A 17,598-nucleotide genomic window follows, 5' to 3' on the forward strand; every position below is an offset into this window, starting at 1 on the left:
TCTTTTATTTGTTTCAGCCATTTGACTGCGGCCATGCTGGAGCACCGCCTTTAGTTGAGCAATCGACCCCAGGACTTATTCTTTGTAAGCCTAGTACTTATTCTAACAATGCAAGTGTAACCATAGTTTAGACCAGTGGTTCTCAACCATCTTTTGCCTACAGACCCCTCTGATTCCTATTTTACTCCAGGGGATTGAGGACAACCCTAATAGCCAATCGATGTTGGAAAACTCCTGCGTATTCAGCTCACAATTGTAAGGTTGTGAGTTTGATTCCTGGTGGTGTGTGGTGTCCTTGAGCAAGTCACTTTATTTCACGGTGCTCCAGTCCAATCAGATGGTAAAATTGAGATGTACCCACATTTCAAAGGACAAGTTTTGTCACATTGTGTCACACTGAATATCTCTGAGAACTACATTAAGGGTACGTGTGTCTGTAGAGTGCTCAGCCAATTTCACGAGAAGAAGGCTGTTCTGTTGCTCAGATCAAAATAGAACCCTTGCTGTCATAACCAACAGGGTGCCAGTTCTTTTTATATCATCATCATCCTTTAACGTCCGTTTTCCATGCTAGCATGGGTTGAATGGTTTGGCATGAGCTGGCCAGCTGAAGAACTGCCCAGGCTCCATGTCTGTTTTGGCATGGTTCCTCCAGTTGGATGCCCTTCCTAATGCCAACCACTTTACAAAGGGTACTGGGTACTTTTACACAGCACCGGCACAGGTATGTTTACATAGCAGCAGCATGGCTGCTTTTTACGTGGCACCAGTACCCATGAGCCAACAAGATTAGGAACACTCAACTGGAGAAGGATGCAGGGGACATGTCTGTATTCAAGGATAACAATGCTTATACTTAGCCTGATGTGTCTTCTCAAGCACAGCAAACCGCCAGGAGTCTCGGTCCCCCGTCATTCCTTCTGAGTCCCAACATCTGCAGGCCCTTATGATTAAATATTATTAGGAATTGTATGAAAAAAATGTTTAAATATTTTGTGTATTGTAGAAGTATAACCAATTTATTGGATATAAATTTTAGCAATAAAATCTTATATGGACCCTCGTTGAGAACCATTAATTTAGACAGAAGTATAACATGCTAACTACAGTAAAAACTCTTACATAACAGGTATAACTACAGTACGACATAACACAGGTATAAGCTATAAAACAAACTCTAAATTTAACATAACAACACAACAGAATCAATATATACATCACCACAGTACAAACTCAAAATTTAACACAAATATAAGCAAAAGAAAGAAGACATAACAATTTAAATCCATCTTAAATACATTGACTTTAATCTTTCCTGAAGTATGATGATAATATTTACAGAATGAACATTCAACCATTGAATGGAATTTCTGGAACACCAGAAGTATACATGAAGGCCACAGCTAACTCTTATCCATGTGATCTCTACGAGAGATTAGTGGCCGGGTGAAAAGGACCAGGGGGGGCAGATGAAGTAACATATCAATATGTTGGAATAATGAATTTAATATTTCTAGTTGTTGAGAGAAAGTGAATGTATTGATAGAGTCTATCCATTTAACAAAGAAAATAAAAATCTGATTGTATGATGTCGGTAAGTATCAGTTGGGGATAGGAATTGCAGCACTGGTCAACAATAACACCTCTGAGGTTTTCAGACGCCAATTAGCAATGTCTTTCGATACTTTACACCATTGTTCACCATGACGAGGTTCAGCATTGATACACCGTTTCTTGACATCTTCTTTCTGATCCTAAATAATAATAATAATGATAATAATAATAATAATGTAAAAAAAAAGTAGAGCTTATATACTCTTGTATCAACATATTGGCTAAACAACAGATATTTATTGTAAATAAAAGACATGGCTCTGTGTGCGTGTGTGTGTCTGTGGTTAAGAAGCTTGCTTTGCAGCCATGTGGTTTTGGGTTCAGCCCCACTGCATAGCAATTTGAGCAAATGTCTGACCTGTTCTTGTGAATGAATTTGGTAAATGGAATTTGTGTGGAAGCTAGTCATATATATGCGTATGTGTGTGTGTGTGTGTTGTTTCTTTGGAGAAAGCACCAGGAAGGGCATCCAGCAGTAGAAACTATGCCAAATGAGACATAGAACCTGGTGGAGCCCTCTGGCTCGTTTGTTCTTGTCAAACTGTCCAATCCATGCCAGCATGGAAAAAAATGGATGTTAAATGTTAAATGCATCTATGGTTGTCCTCTCCACACTGCTTAACAACTGGTGTGGCTTGTTTACATCGCCATAACTTAGAAACTGATAGAATAAGTATCAGACTTTAAAACAAAATTAAATACTGGAAGATTTTAGCTGACCAAATGACCACAATCCAATGATTGAAACACATAAAAAGTAAAAAGATAAAGCATCTTTTTCTCAGACATTACCCAGAAATCAAACCCTTAACACTGCTGCCCAACTATTGGGGTTTTTCCCAGTAGTTTTACAACCACAATTTTCCATGCTAACAAATAGGAGTTGGGTATAAAAAAACCAAATGCTTTTACAACTGGACAGTTTTCTGAGTGCAAACCAATCGACTGTGGAGTCACTGTAATATCTGTTGTCAGAATTATACATTGTTTTCCCCCAGACACAAAAAAAATTGCAATAGTAAGATTTGAAAGTATAAGTGTCTGGTTAGTTTTAGTTTTTCACATAGTATTTTATCATCCATTCATGTTGCATATCTCTACCAGTGCATTGGATTTTTTTCTCCCCTCGTGCATATATAAACTGATACCTCTAGTACCCAGCTGCCACCTCTCTCTCATAAAGTGCATTTCATGTATTGTGCATCCTTTATCATTTATTTGATTCTATCACTGGACTGCAGCCATGCTGGGGCACTGCCTTGAAGTGTTTTAGTTGAGCAAATCAACTCCAGTACTTCCTTTTTGTTTGTTTTTAAGCCTAGTATTGTTCCATCTTCTGCTGAACAGCTAAGTTATGGTGACGTAAACAAACCAACACCAGTTGTCAAGGCAGGGGTGGAGGACGTAAATGAACCAGCACCAGTTGGCAAGTAGTGGTGGAAGATAACAAAAACATTACATATCTTCTGTGTCATTCTCATCTTATTTCCTCTCCAGCCTCCAGAGATTATCCATATTTAATGTTCATGTTTCACTGTTATGTGGATTCATCATTGCCCTCATTTAACGTCCACCTTTCCCTGCTTGCACAGGTTGAACAGAATTTGTTCAAAGCGGAGGTTTTCTATGGTTGGATGCCTTTCCTGTTGCTAACCCTCACCTGTTTCCAAGCAAGGTAATATTCCCTCATGGCCAAATGAGTTCTCATAGAATATTGGAAATGAACAACACCGCCTGTATGACAGTAACACTCATTTACAACTACCACACGATGTCATGACAAGGATATATAAACATGCACAGACACACACACATATACACCATAGGTTTCTTTCAGTTTCCGTCCATCAAATCCACTCATGAGGCTTTGGTTGACCCAGAGCTATCGTAGAAGAAACTGGCACAAAGTGCCATACAATGGGACTGAACCCAGGACCATGCGGTTGGGAAGCAAATTTCTTAACCACACAACCATACCTACATTTATACTAATATTTTCCTTACAATTAAATCAAACACTAATTAACAGGTTATAACCATTGTTTACAGTATATAGCTCTATTCTCACAGTGTGATTATCACCAGAGTTGGCCAGCTCAGACAACATTCTCTAATGAAACCTTCTTACCTCAGTGCCATGGATGGATTCAAATTTATAGAAATAAGCCCAGGCATCGCCTAGATCAGGGTCAATCTTTACTGTTCTGTTGAACCATTCTCTGGCTTTTGTGATTCTTCGTTCTGTCCAAAACAACCTGCAGGAAATACATGAAAACACAGAATTTGTAGGGCAGGAATAGCTGTAGAGGTGGTAGTGGTGGTGGTGGAAGGGTATATAGAACATCAATAATGGTGATAGTGGAGGAAGCGGTATTGTATACAGAGTAATAATGATGATAAAAAGTTGTGGTGTATGACATGCCTCATTCTATCTATATTACATAGATAGAATGTCACCTCTAGGCTGAAACAGCTGTAAGACATTGTCCTTTCTTCGGTCATTAGATGGCCTTTTTAATTTTTATTACTGATATGACATAATATGTCACATGTGTTTGTATATTGCTTTTATTGCCCTGTCCTCTTAGTTGAAAAATAAACAGGCAAATTGGCATAATACAATGTCTGCAAGTTGATGAATACCACATATTCCCGTCCATTTTCTTATTGATATATATATATATATATATATATATATATATATATATATATATATATATATATATATATATATATATATATATATATATATAGTGGAGGCGCAATGGCCCAGTGGTTAGGGCAGCGGACCCACGGTCATAGGATTGCGGTTTCGATTCCCAGACCGGGCGTTGTGAGTGTTTATTGAGCGAAAACACCTAAAGCTCCACGAGGCTCCGACAGGGGATGGTGGCGAACCCTGCTGTACTCTTTCCCCACAACTTTCTCTCACTCTTACTTCCTGTTTCTGTTGTACCTGTAATTCAAAGGGTCAGCCTTGTCACACTGTGTCACGCTGAATATCCCCGAGAACTACGTTAAGGGTACACATGTCTGTGGAGTGCTCAGCCACTTGCACGTTAATTTCACGAGCAGGCTGTTCCGTTGATCAGATCAACTGGAACCCTCGACGTCGTAAGCAATGGAGTGCCAACAACATAGTAATAATAGAAATGATGGTGACAGTATATATGAAGTAAGAGTAGTGGTGGATTTGATGACGGTAGTGTATATAAAGTAATCACGGTGATCTCATTTACAGAAAGAGCAACAACAACAATAATGATGATGAAAGAAGGTCAAACAGTAGAAAATAGACTTAGAGAAAACTGGAAGTGTGGGAAGGGATTTCTGGATCTGAAGACACCATAAAGATAAAGGAAAAAAATAAGAAAACCCCACTCTCATCCAATCAAATAAAAATTACCCTGAATATGACAACAAAAGCCAGTTCACTTACTTGGAGACAGCAAGCAAGACATGGGGGTCATGTTCGCATCTCTTGAGGGCGTCGACAGAATTAGTTTTCCGCTGGGGACGAGGTTCCATGAAGATGGACTCTGCCCACAAGATTCCTGCACTTGTACAGTCTTGTTTGGCTGTGATTTAGGGAAGACAAAAAAACAAAATAGAGTTAAGTTTTACAGCAAATGTCAAGGGTAGGAACTTTCCATTGACAAACCTCCTCCATATTGACTCTGAGGGCTTAACCTGCTAGAAATAACAGGGAAATGTCCCTCAAATCACAATTTACCATCTTTAACCCTTTAGCATTCAGATTACTATATAATACTTACATATTTACATTATTTTGAATTACTCATGGATGGCTTTGAGATTTCAATGATGTGATTGTTTATTTTTAGAATGACATGCAAGGTAGGTGTAAGAGGCCAGAACCCACAACCTCATGATCATAAGCTCGACGCTCTAACCACTGAGCCATGCACCTTCACACACACATATATATATATATATATATATATATATATATATATATATAATCATAATTTAATGTCTGCATTTCATGGTGGCCTGTATAGGGCAGTTTGACAAGGAACTGACAAACTGCAGGGCTGTGGCAAGCTCCAAAGTCATACTACTCACACACACACACACACACACACATATATATATATATATATATATATATATATACACACACACACACATGATGAGCATCATGCCATTTCCTTCATAAGGAATTAGTTGGCTTTGTGAATGAATAATGTAATCATAAATACATCATCAACACAACTGAATGTTTGTCTTCTGTGCTGGCAGGGGTTTGATGGTTTGACAGGATCCTGCAAATCCAGACTGCACCATGTTCCAAAGTTTCCTATGGAATGGTTTCTACAGTTGGCTGCTCTTTCCTAATGCTAACCACTTTACAGAGTGCACTGGGTGCCTTTTCATGACACGGACACTACTGAAGTAGCAAAGTAACTTACAAAAGAAAGAAAAAGAGAAAGAAGAAAACACCACGAGGGATAGGCATAGGTGTCTTGCTATAGAAGAGATACATGGCTACTTCACATTATATTTTCTTTTGAGTATTGTGAGTTACAAGTTGAAACACTGTTGTCACTTCTATCAAATAAAAGGTGAGAAATTTCTGACCACCGGTCTGCTAGATCAGGGCAGAACTAAACTGAACAACAACAGTTGAACTTTTTCCAGTAGGATCTTTATCACCAAAATATAATACAGGTTAATAATGATAACAAGACTGTTGCTAAGAAAATATGGAATTTCATTCTTTCATTTCTGAGATAAGTTATCATTACTGACAGAAAAAGACATTATTTAATTTGTTAATCTCAAATTTTCTGCCTTTGTTTTTGTTTAAGTTATATAAAAAAAAAATTTTTAAATGCCTCAACCATGTTAAAGAAGTAAAGATACATGAGTTAATGTAGTCCTAATTATACATCATCATCAGCAGCCTCAATTGATTTCCATGTTTCCATGCTTGCAAAGGTCAGATAGAATATGTTAAAGTAGATGTTTGATAACCTTATGTCTTTCCTGTTGCTAGCTCTCACCAGTCTCCAAGGAAGACTGAACATCATTACTTGTATGATGGTGATTCTCATTTGCAATCCCAACCCATGCCAGCATGGACAACAGACGTTAAATGATGTCAAACACACACACACACATGATGGGCTTCTTTTACTATTTGTCCACAAATCCACTCACATGGCTTTGATTGACCCAGGGTTATAGTAGAAGCCACTTGCCCAAGATGCTGCACAGTGGAATTAAATCTAGGACCATGTTGTTGGGAATCAAGCTTCTTAATGGCATAGACAATCTTGTGCCTATACCAAAAGAAAAAACAAATTTTCAAGACAATGAGAAGATCATAGCTAGAACGCTTTTGTTCATATATCTGCTCAGTCAAGTTTGACCTGAGTTAGACAAGCACAATTCAGTTTCTTTGATGTGACAGAGACACACAACGTGAAATTGAAGACTTACTAAAGCTGATAGAAAATAGAGATTCTTGGTACAGCATGGTGAAATGCATCTTAGTTGCCACTTATTTTAAGAAGATGATTAATGAATGTCATTTTCATAGTTTTAACATCTACTTATCCATTCTTGCATGGGTCAGATGAAAACTTCATTAAGATAGAATTTTCAAAAACCAAACGCTTCAGATCGTGGTGAGGCATTTGCCTTGGATGGGGAGGTAGTGTAAAGATTGCTCACCACAGTCATGTAGCTCACCACAGTCATGTAGCTCACCACAGTCATAAAGAGAAAAGAGCTTGGGTGTCTTACCACAAAATACCTGTTTGACCAGGGCTGACCTGGAACTAAACAACAATATCATATTATTTTGTTGGCCACAGAAGGATGGAAAGCAAAGTCCTTCTTCCCATGACATGAAATGTAACTAACACATGTAACTGTTGGTGCTTGTGAGTGTGTATGAACGTATGTTTGTCTCGATGTTGCTTTACATTGACTCTACTTGAGTATTAGTGATATGTTTATGTCCTGCATAAGCAAACAGTCCAACAGTTATGTGGTTTGATGTGCAAAGATGTGGAATAAAGTACTCTATTCAGCCACTGAATATTGCCTCAAGAAATATCTCACACAACCTTATGCTAGCATGGGAAAACCAAACATAAAAACGATGAAGATGATGATGATGTGTGTCTGTGTGTGTGTTTGTGGGGGGAGTTGAAGCTGGGGTGGTGAGGCCACTGAAATTCTAATTCATTAAGATTTTCCTAATGGACAGAGAAGGAAAACAAAACCCTAGTGGCAATTGTTAGCAACTCTGAATTAGAAGGGGAGATAATTTCAGGAAATATTTTTCCTGTTTTTATATTTGTCCATACATACATACACACACACATACATACAATGTGTGTGCTCGTGTGTGTGTGTGTGTGTGTGTGTGTGTGTATGTGCATGCGTGCGTGCGTGTTTATTTATTTATTTAGGTGCAAGAGTGGGTGTGAAGTTAAGAAGTTTGCTTCCCAGTCATATGGCTTTAGGTTCTGTACTACTGCGTGGCACCTGTTTAATGACAGGAAGAGCGTCCAACTGTAAGACAGTGCATCAATAATATATTCAGCTAATTCATGTGCCAGAAGGGAAAATAGATGTAAAATAAATGAACAAATACAGGTACACAAACACACATGCAAGAAAAAGCCAAGGAAAACAAAGGGAGACAGAAAAAATAGAAAGAAATACCTTTAGCCATAAGAGTCTGCGCAATGTTCTTTAGGGAAGCACGATTCTCAACACGGATTGCTTCCAACCTGGAAATAGACATTTAAGGAATACAACATTCAATATGTGAGATGAGACAAGAATGTCTATAAGAGATGTAATGGTAGAAGTTGGCAGAGCAGAGTGGTGAGGATTTACAATAGTAGTGGATGGCAGCTAGAGTAGAGGAAAATCATAAAGACATGGATCTGATGATCCAAGATGGTAGCAAGAATACAGGTAGGCTATGGTAGGATGGTAATGTTATATTGGTAAGTATTAAGTAGATTACAGGGTAGGTCATGTGACAGTGGTGAAGGCACATGACCTAGTGGTTAAAGCATTGCACTCATGATCACAAGATCATGGTTTCAAGTCCTGAACCAGATGGTGCATTGTGTTCTTGAGCAAAACGCTTTATTTTCCATTGCCCCAGTCCAGTCAGGTGTAAATGAGTAACTTTATGATAGACTGGCATCCCAATCAATGGGAATGTTGTGATCTGGGTCACTTATACACCATGAAAACCAAGTAACTGGCCCTATCAGTCTTAGGACTCAAGACAGTACATGTGAAGGTGGTAGGTGGGTAGTTAAAGCAGTGGTGGTAGGTCATGGTGGAATAGATGTGTGATGGTAATGAATAAAAACTACAGAAAAAGCTGTTGTTCTTTAACTCCATGGAAAGGAGTATGGAACTACAAAAGGCTGAACATGACTGCTTTACATAGTCACTCAAGCTGCTAGAAATAACAGCTAAATCTTCCCCAAATGACAACCTACTGGGTCAATGGAAAGGCATAATGGATACTATAGTCTTTATATTTTCTGTCTGTAAAAAGGAGGAGTTAGTCACGTCTGGAAAGCATTTGATCCAAGTTCAGGGCAGACCTAAACAATGAAAACAACAGCAACTCTGCAATAAACAAGAGTGTTGTAGTTTGCTTGAAGCATTGTGATACAGAAGTAGAATAATATACAAAAAAAAAAAAAAATAAGGGGATGTTCTTACAATGCAAAGAGAAAAGTTGAAAAACCTTTATATTTTATATATTTCAAGCACAAAAGCTCATCATCAGGTTTTTCAACTTTCCTCTTAGAATTGTAAGAAGTTCTTCTTTTGTTTTTTGTTCATTATTCTACTTCTGCAATAAACAGATTCTCAAAGTGTATAGATTAATGAACTTACCATAAATCTGGTGAATGAGAATTCTTTAATCTGGCCTTCTCCAGGATGGAACGGGCTTTAATCAGCTGACCGGCTTTTTCCTCCAGTCGAGACAGTAACAACCAAAGTGGTATGGCATTTGGGCATTTCTTTAACTGAAGTGACCAGTACAGAATAACATGAGTGAACACGATTGAGTAGGAGGTAAAGAAGTGGACAAAGATTATGTGTATGTGTGTGGGTGTGTAGTAACAACACATCTGGAAAATGGTGTCATGTGTGTGTGTGATAGCAACAATATGCTTAGGACAAGGAAAACTAAGTGTGACAGCAACAACGGGATTAAGTCATGGCACAGTGTATGTGATGGTAACAATATTTTTAGGATATGGAACAGTGTGTGTGACAACAAAAACAGGATTAGGACATGGAACAGTGTATGCCAATGATAGCAATGAAATTTAGGACATGGAATAGTATATGTGTGATAGCAACAATATTTTGGACATTTAATAGTGTGTGAGATATCATCAATAGGGTTATGACATGGAATAGTGTGTGTGTGCGTTTGTGTGTGTTTAGGACTTTGGTTGTGATAGCAACAAAATGTTAAGAACACAGAGTAGTTCCAGCATGTATGTTTCGATATAGTTGTGTGTATGTGATAGTAACATTTGTTTAGGACACAAAGTGATGAGGGTCTTGCTAGTAACATGTGTTCAGAGCAATGAGTGACAACAAGTTTCAGATTATATATTTTAAGACAACTGATAACAACAGTTTGTTTATACAATTGGAATTTACTCTTTGACTATGCAGACGTATTACAGAAAAATGGAACAGACAGTAAAGCTGAGGTCTCAGTGAGAAATTACACATCAAAGAAGCATTAAGGTATAGTTACCCCTTGGTTGTAAGCCTCTCTGGCTATACTTATGTTACTCCGCTGTTCCTCAATTTGACCTTTCATCATCCACAACTAAAAAAGACAAAAAGAATAATTATGAGGGTTAATTAGGATTCACATTGACCAACTAATTTCTAGGGAATTAAATTTTTTTGGTTTCTCATTTGGTAACCAGAGACTGGTAACAAAATAGAAAATAAGGATTACTTTTATACTGATGTGAATCTGCATTGGCAGGGTGTAATGTATGTGATCGTCACATTTGTATGAGTGAATCTATGTGTGCGTGTGTACATGTTTATAAGTGTGAAGGTGCGTGGCTTAGTGGTCAGGGTATCTGGCTCACAACTGTAAGGTCATGAGTTCAAATCCCAGGAGCGCATTATGTTCTTGAGCAAGACACTTTATTTTATGTTGCTCCATTCCACTGAGCTGGCAAAAGATGAGCTGTACTTGTAGTTCAAAGAGCCAGCCTTGCAATATTCTGTGTCATGCTGAATTTCCATGAGAACTATGTTAAGGGTACATGAATCTGTGGAGTGTTCAGCCACATGCATGTTAATTTCATAAGCAGGCTGTTTCATTGATCAGATCAACTGGAACCCTCGTCATTGTAACTGACAGAGTGTCAGTATATTTACATCACTGTGTGTATGTGTGTAATGTATATTGCTAAAGAAGTGTGTTATTTCTTTACTACCCACAAGGGGCTACACACAGAGGGGACAAACAAGGACAGACAAACGGATTAAATCGATTATATCGACCCCAGTGCGTAATTGGTACTTATTTAATCGACCCCGAAAGGATAAAAGGCAAAGTCGACCTCGGCGGAATTTGAACTCAGAACGTAGCGGGCAGACGAAATACCGCTAAGCATTTCGCCCGGTGTGCTAACGGTTCTGCCAGCTCGCCGCCATTGCTAAAGAAGTGTGTATTTGCATCTAACTACTCAGATTCTGTTTTTAATTTTGTTTTTACTGTATGTGTGGTGCAGTTGGTGAATGTTAAAAGCATGGAACTCACATAATTGGTAGCAAGATGGTCAAAATATCATGTTGCAAATAATTGCTTTCCTTTGCATTGAGAGTTCAAATCCCACCATTGACTTGGCCGTTCATCTTAGAGATAAATTAAAGAACATGCCAAATGCAAGGGTCAATTTAATCAACTATATCTTTTCTAAAATTTGAGGTTTTATGCCTTTATCAGAAATCGATGCATATTAATGTGCTTCCAGCATATATATATATATTTATGTGTGTGTGTGTGTGTGTATGCATGTGTGGATATATTTGTGTGTATATATGAGAAGTGTGTATATTGGCTGTCTGACCTCTTTGAAAGTCTGATAGATCTGTCATTTTAATGAATTTTAATTATCTTTTTCTGATGATATCTGAAAAGAATCAGCAATTTTAGCAAAACATATTAAGCAACACTAATAATAAATTAAAAAGTATAAAAATAAACAAGCTTTTGATGGTTTTATAGATATTTCAAAATTATGATGCTATGATGCTAGGTGTTTCCATTATTTTGTCCAACACCTGTATATATATATATATATATATATATATATATAAAGAGAAAGCGGGGAAGAGAATGAGACACACACATATACAGATGGACTGACAAACCTTAGCAAAGTCAGGGTAGTGTTTGACAGCTTCTTCCAGCAATAGCTTGGCATTGTCAATCTCTCCAAGACACCATTCCAACTTCACTGACTTCATCATCACCTACAACAGAGAAAGAACAGTTGTCACTTAGATTGATCCAATACAGCCTAACTACTACCAACCCTAACCCCAAACAGATTACTTGGCATTTAGACAGACACAAGATAATCTACCTTTATGATCCCAATAAGAAAATTATGTACTATTATTTAGACTGAGACAACAAATTAACATACCACCCCATTCCCACCCAAAACAGGGATAATCCAAACTGGCCTTGTATAACTACTAAAAGTGGACTCCCAACATTTAAAAAGTGCTGTTATTTCTATCATAAGGGCTATCTTTGTAGCAATGTGGTGGCTTTTGGGCCTCAATGTCTCTGGTAGCTTTAGATGCAAGATAGATGAAAGGCTAGAGGCCAGACCAATATAGAGCACCTCTTTCTAGAGATAAAAATGGGTTTGCATAGGGCCAACGTCTTTATGTGTCTAGAAGAAAAAGCAAGGTTACAGAAACTGTGCTGACAGCCCAGAGTTGAGAACAGTAAAGAAAAGTTGTCAATGGCCTATGCTCCATAGGGAGTGAAGGGCTTAAGTAAATAATTTCTTCGCCAGAGAAATAGAAGTCACCCAACATATCTAGGTACCACTCTCTTTGATTGAGGAGGTAAAAACAGAGATAAAGAAGGAGCAGAGGAGGAGAAAGAGGGAGAGAAAGAAGGGGAGGCATAAGATGAAGGAGAAAGAAGGAAAGAAGATGAAGGAGAAAGACTATATGAGAGAAGGAAAGCAAGAAGAGAGAAACAGAAGAGAGGGATGGAGAAAGAGAGAAAGAACATCAAACAGAAAAAAAAATGAAGAAGAAAGGGAGACATGTACAATGAGACTCAGAATAGGTAAGAGTAAGATTAAAATAAAGGCAGAAAAAGCAGGGAGAAGACAGTGTATAAACTGCTGGAGCCATTACTAGCAAATGAGTATGACTTAATAGCATGTACCATATTTTTATTAATTGCTTTATGTGTCTACGTAGTCACAAACAGACATAGACACTCTCTTGAGCAGAGGAATATCCAGGATGTAACAATGGGAGGAAGAGGGAGAGAGAGCTGCACCAGCACTTGGCAGGTACTAATTTGTGCTGAGAAGATTGTAACAACATGAAATGAGGCACCTTGTGGAAGGACACAACAAACTGAAGTCACAACCTTAGGGTCATGACCCCAATACCTTAACTGCTAGGGTAATGCGTGGAGCAAAAAACAAAGGACAGTGAAAAAGAAACAGTGTAGATCAGGGGTTTTCAAACTGTGGTCCGCGGACCACAGGGGGTCCGCAAGGACAAGACAGGGGGTCTGTGGACAGCAAATACTTTTTATGGGCAATTTGATTTTATATATGTTTTTTAATCGAAATCTTTTAATTGACAATAAACCTATTTTGTTAAATACTGTTAAATAAATAAATGTAAAAATATATGTTATTTTAAGCAAATATTTATGTATAAATTTCATAAGCGTTTATAAGGGGGTCCCTAAGGTAAAGCCTGAAATATAAAGGGGTCCGCAAGTCAAAAAGTTTGAAAACCCCTGGTGTAGATCACTTACCCGAGGTGTTGGTGCACTGGCACGAGCCTTCTGTAGCAAACGTCGAGCACGTTCATATTCATTGTTTTCACTCTCCAGTTTGACGGCAGCCAACCAGATTTCTTCACTGTTTGGGTTGGCCTGAAATGCCAGAGCCAAGATACTTCGTGCAGCTGGCACATCACCCTGTAATACAGAAGGAGAAAGATATTGGGAGTGACTAAGAGGAGCAAAATGCACAGCACATACATGAATATGTAGGAAGGATCCACAACAGATGAAATACAGTATACAGCATAAGCATAGAGTAGTAAGTTATAGCACACAATGGATATATGGCATCCAGCTGTAGAAACTCTGCCAAATCAGATTGGAGCCTGGTGCAGCCATCTGGCTCGCCAGTCCTCAGTCAAACCGTCCAACCCATGCCAGCATGGAAAGTGGATGTCAAATGATGATGATGATGATATATATATATATATATATAACGTGGTGTAGAGATATCTGGCTAGCTGAAAAGGATATAACAGCACCGTCTGAGCATGATCATTGCCAGAGCAGCTGTCTGGCTTCTGTGCCAGTGGCATGTAAATAGCACCATTTGAGTGTGTTTGTTACCAGCGTCGCCTTACTGGCATTTGTGCCGGTGGCACGTGAAAAAAACACTCGGGTGAGGTCATTGCCAGTAGCGCCTGACTGGCCCTCGTGCCGGTGGCACCTAAAAGCAACCACTACACTCTCGGAGTGGTCGGCGTTAGGAAGGGCATCCAGCTGTAGAAACTCTGCCAGATCAGATTGGAGCCTGGTGCAGCCATCTGGTTCGCCAGTCCTCAATCAAATCGTCCAACCCATGCTAGCATGGAAAGCGGACATTAAACGATGATGATGACGTTGATGATACCAACCCACATGAAACCAGCTCTGGCATCAGGCCATAGTAAATCTGCCTCAAAAAATTCTGTCCGACCCAAGTAAACATGGAAAAATGGACATTAAATTATGATAGTGATGATATTATGAAAATCAGACAATTGGTTTCTGCAACTGGACATAGCAATTATTGAAAATAGAAACACTTTTATATTAACGTGATATTTTCATAATCTTCCATTACATGTTTTTGGAATAAATCCTTATGATTTTTCTTAGATGTTATGTTGTTTATTTTTATTAAGAAAAACATCTACTTCAGTTCCCTTATCTATCAGGAACAGGTCTCAGATTATCTGAGGATGTTACCTGAGGTAGATTGGTGATTTATCCAGAGCAAAATTTACCTCTAATTCACTTAACAACAGTAACTTGGAGCTAAGTAACAATTCTTAAAACCCCTACAAGTTTAAGGAGCTGTATGTATTTTTCATTGCAAAATGTTAGTAAAATGATGAAAGCTTTCCTTATTGCGCATTCTGTTAAATACAACAACACAATAACAGATAGACAAAATACACACTTAGACAGATGTATAGAACATACAAACAAAGCAGTTTTCCTTGTAGCACGAAAGGTTTAACTTGAGGTGGGTAACATCACATAATGTTACATAACACTGTAATATTACACAATAGCAATCAACATAATACCATACAAACATCACATAAAACAATTCAAATCCAGTATAATAAAATATCAATTATATTACAATGAAATGATATACTTACTGCAAGCCACTTTGATTTGGCTCCCATGAGCCAGAGTACTTCTGCTTTGGGACAGTGAGCAACTGCCCTTTGCAACAGGACCTCTAAGGACTCTCTGTAAAGAATGATGGTAGGCAATTAACTGATGTCATACTGTAGCAGTAGGGATGTATATGGATTAGTACAGTACACATACACACCAGGAAAATAGGGATACATACATATGCACGCATGTGCATGTGTGCGCATGCGCGCACACACAGAAGATAAGCATGGTTGAATGATTAAGAAATTTGCTTTGCAACCACATAGTTTTGGGTTTGGACAAGTGTCTTCTTCCATAACTCTGGGCCACCTAATACCCTGAGAGTGAATTTGATGGAAACTGAAGGAAGCCTACATTTGTCCAAGCTACGAGTGAAGGAATAGCCATTCCTGCTCTCCAGCCTGCACAGAGTAAATTACAGAATTGAATAATTATGAAAAAATATTAACCTTGATCCATGGTTCTTCTCAAAATATGCTGCTCTTAGCCAGATACTTTTCTTACTGGGGAAAACAGCCAAAGCATGGGAATAGATAGCTCTGGCACACTCATATGCGTTATGTAATGCACACTGGATGGAAAGAATGAAAGAGAGAGAGAAAGGTCAAAAAAGAAGGAAAACAGTGTTTAACTAAGTCATTAGCTTTTTAATTTCTTGACCCAAAACAATTATGCAGCAGTATTTAATTTATGTTTTTTAATAAAATTTATCGACATTTCCCCAAGACACCTGATGAAGGCTGGAGGGTATATCAGCCGAAACGTGTTAACAACAAACAAGATGAAGACAAATATTCGTCAAATGCAAATAATGTAAATAATGTACATAATTCCTCATCTCTTAAATATAGAACTGTTTTAGATACTTAATGTACCAAATATATAAACACTAAATATTATCAACTGTTTGCTTTAGTATACCTTCAGTAATGTTTCTTCACCATCCTTAACTCAGTACCTTATTGGATGGCATAAAAGACACACTATTTAAAAAAAAAGTCTCAAAAATCATGCTGGGTTCTATATGTGAAATTGAACTTCCTATAAGTTTTAATGCATAAAAAGCATTTTTTTCTTGATTGTGTTCTGCTGAAATTGGGGTACTCATAATATGCCAGTGCGTCTTTTATGTCATCAAATATGGTATTTACAACATATACTGCTCTGCCACCATCGGCACCACCATTATTATCATCATTACTGTCCTATAGTGAAAACTACTCACAGACTCAGCATCTTCCATCCATGTGTGTTTTCTGTCCTCTTCTTCAACATTGACTCCAATCACAGCACGGCTGGAATATAAAATAGGTTGTTTTGAAGCTGTCAACTGACAACATGACACCAAGTCGTAGCTATGGGCCTGCTTGATCATAGACGACCAGAACTAATAATCATTAATAACATCAATAAGAAATGTGCCTCAAATGATACATACACAATTGCCTGACATGTGTGGATGCTGTTGGCCTTCTCACAGTCCTCAGCATCTTTGATCCACTGTTCTCTGTTGATCTCCACCATGTTGGCTTTCAGGGAGTGAAGTGCTGAAAGACGAAGATGTTCAGTTGAAGTGCAATATAATACAAAGGGTAACTGAGGGTAAAAGGTGCTCTTTCATGTGAAAGTAGTGTTGATATGGTCCACGTGACAGCTAGCTTAACTAATACACACACACACACAAGTTTCTATCTACAGATTCACTCACAATGCTTCGGTTGGCCTGGGGCTATAGTAGAAGACACTTGCTCAAGGTACCATGCAGTGGAACTGAACCTAGGACCATGCAGTTGGCAAAACACAGACACACCTGCATCCTTATATTTATATATATACATATATTTCTGCCTTATAATATTGAATCTTTCTTTGATATATATATATCATCATCATCATTTAACGTCCGCTTTCCATGCTAGCATGGGTTGGACGATTTGACTGAGGACTGGCAAACCAGAAGGCTGCACCAGGCTCCAATCTGATCTGGCAGAGTTTCTACAGCTGGATGCCCTTCCTAACGCCAACCACTCCGAGAGTGTAGTGGGTGCTTTTACGCGCCACCAGCACGAGGGCCAGTCACACGGTACTAATACCAGTCACACGGTATTAAGTCGATTACATCGACCTGAGTGCATAACTGGTATTTATTTAATCAACCCCAAAAGGATGAAAGGCAAAGTCGATCTCAGTAGAATTTGAACTCAGAACATAATGGCAGACGAAATATTGCTAAG

General features: G+C 38.3%; 1 protein-coding gene across 1 annotated transcript in view; it reads right to left on the reverse strand.

Moving 5' to 3' along the window:
* Positions 1–1,284: 1,284 nt before the first annotated feature.
* The window catches only part of LOC106876317 (pre-mRNA-processing factor 6), a 29,719-nt gene continuing 13,405 nt past the window's right edge, over positions 1,285–17,598 (reverse strand). Inside the window, exons 14-25 of the mRNA XM_014924816.2 lie at positions 16,803–16,911; positions 16,590–16,659; positions 15,814–15,935; positions 15,340–15,433; positions 13,700–13,864; positions 12,049–12,150; positions 10,406–10,480; positions 9,523–9,656; positions 8,317–8,384; positions 5,054–5,192; positions 3,743–3,869; positions 1,285–1,754 (exon numbers count right to left, since the gene is read on the reverse strand). Of these exons, the coding sequence (XP_014780302.1) occupies positions 1,602–1,754; positions 3,743–3,869; positions 5,054–5,192; positions 8,317–8,384; positions 9,523–9,656; positions 10,406–10,480; positions 12,049–12,150; positions 13,700–13,864; positions 15,340–15,433; positions 15,814–15,935; positions 16,590–16,659; positions 16,803–16,911 (1,358 nt within the window). The 3' untranslated portion in view covers positions 1,285–1,601. The remainder of the gene's footprint in view (positions 1,755–3,742; positions 3,870–5,053; positions 5,193–8,316; positions 8,385–9,522; positions 9,657–10,405; positions 10,481–12,048; positions 12,151–13,699; positions 13,865–15,339; positions 15,434–15,813; positions 15,936–16,589; positions 16,660–16,802; positions 16,912–17,598) is intronic.

Source organism: Octopus bimaculoides, chromosome 4 (assembly GCF_001194135.2).
Source record: "Octopus bimaculoides isolate UCB-OBI-ISO-001 chromosome 4, ASM119413v2, whole genome shotgun sequence".
Taxonomy (NCBI): Eukaryota; Metazoa; Mollusca; class Cephalopoda; order Octopoda; family Octopodidae; genus Octopus; species Octopus bimaculoides.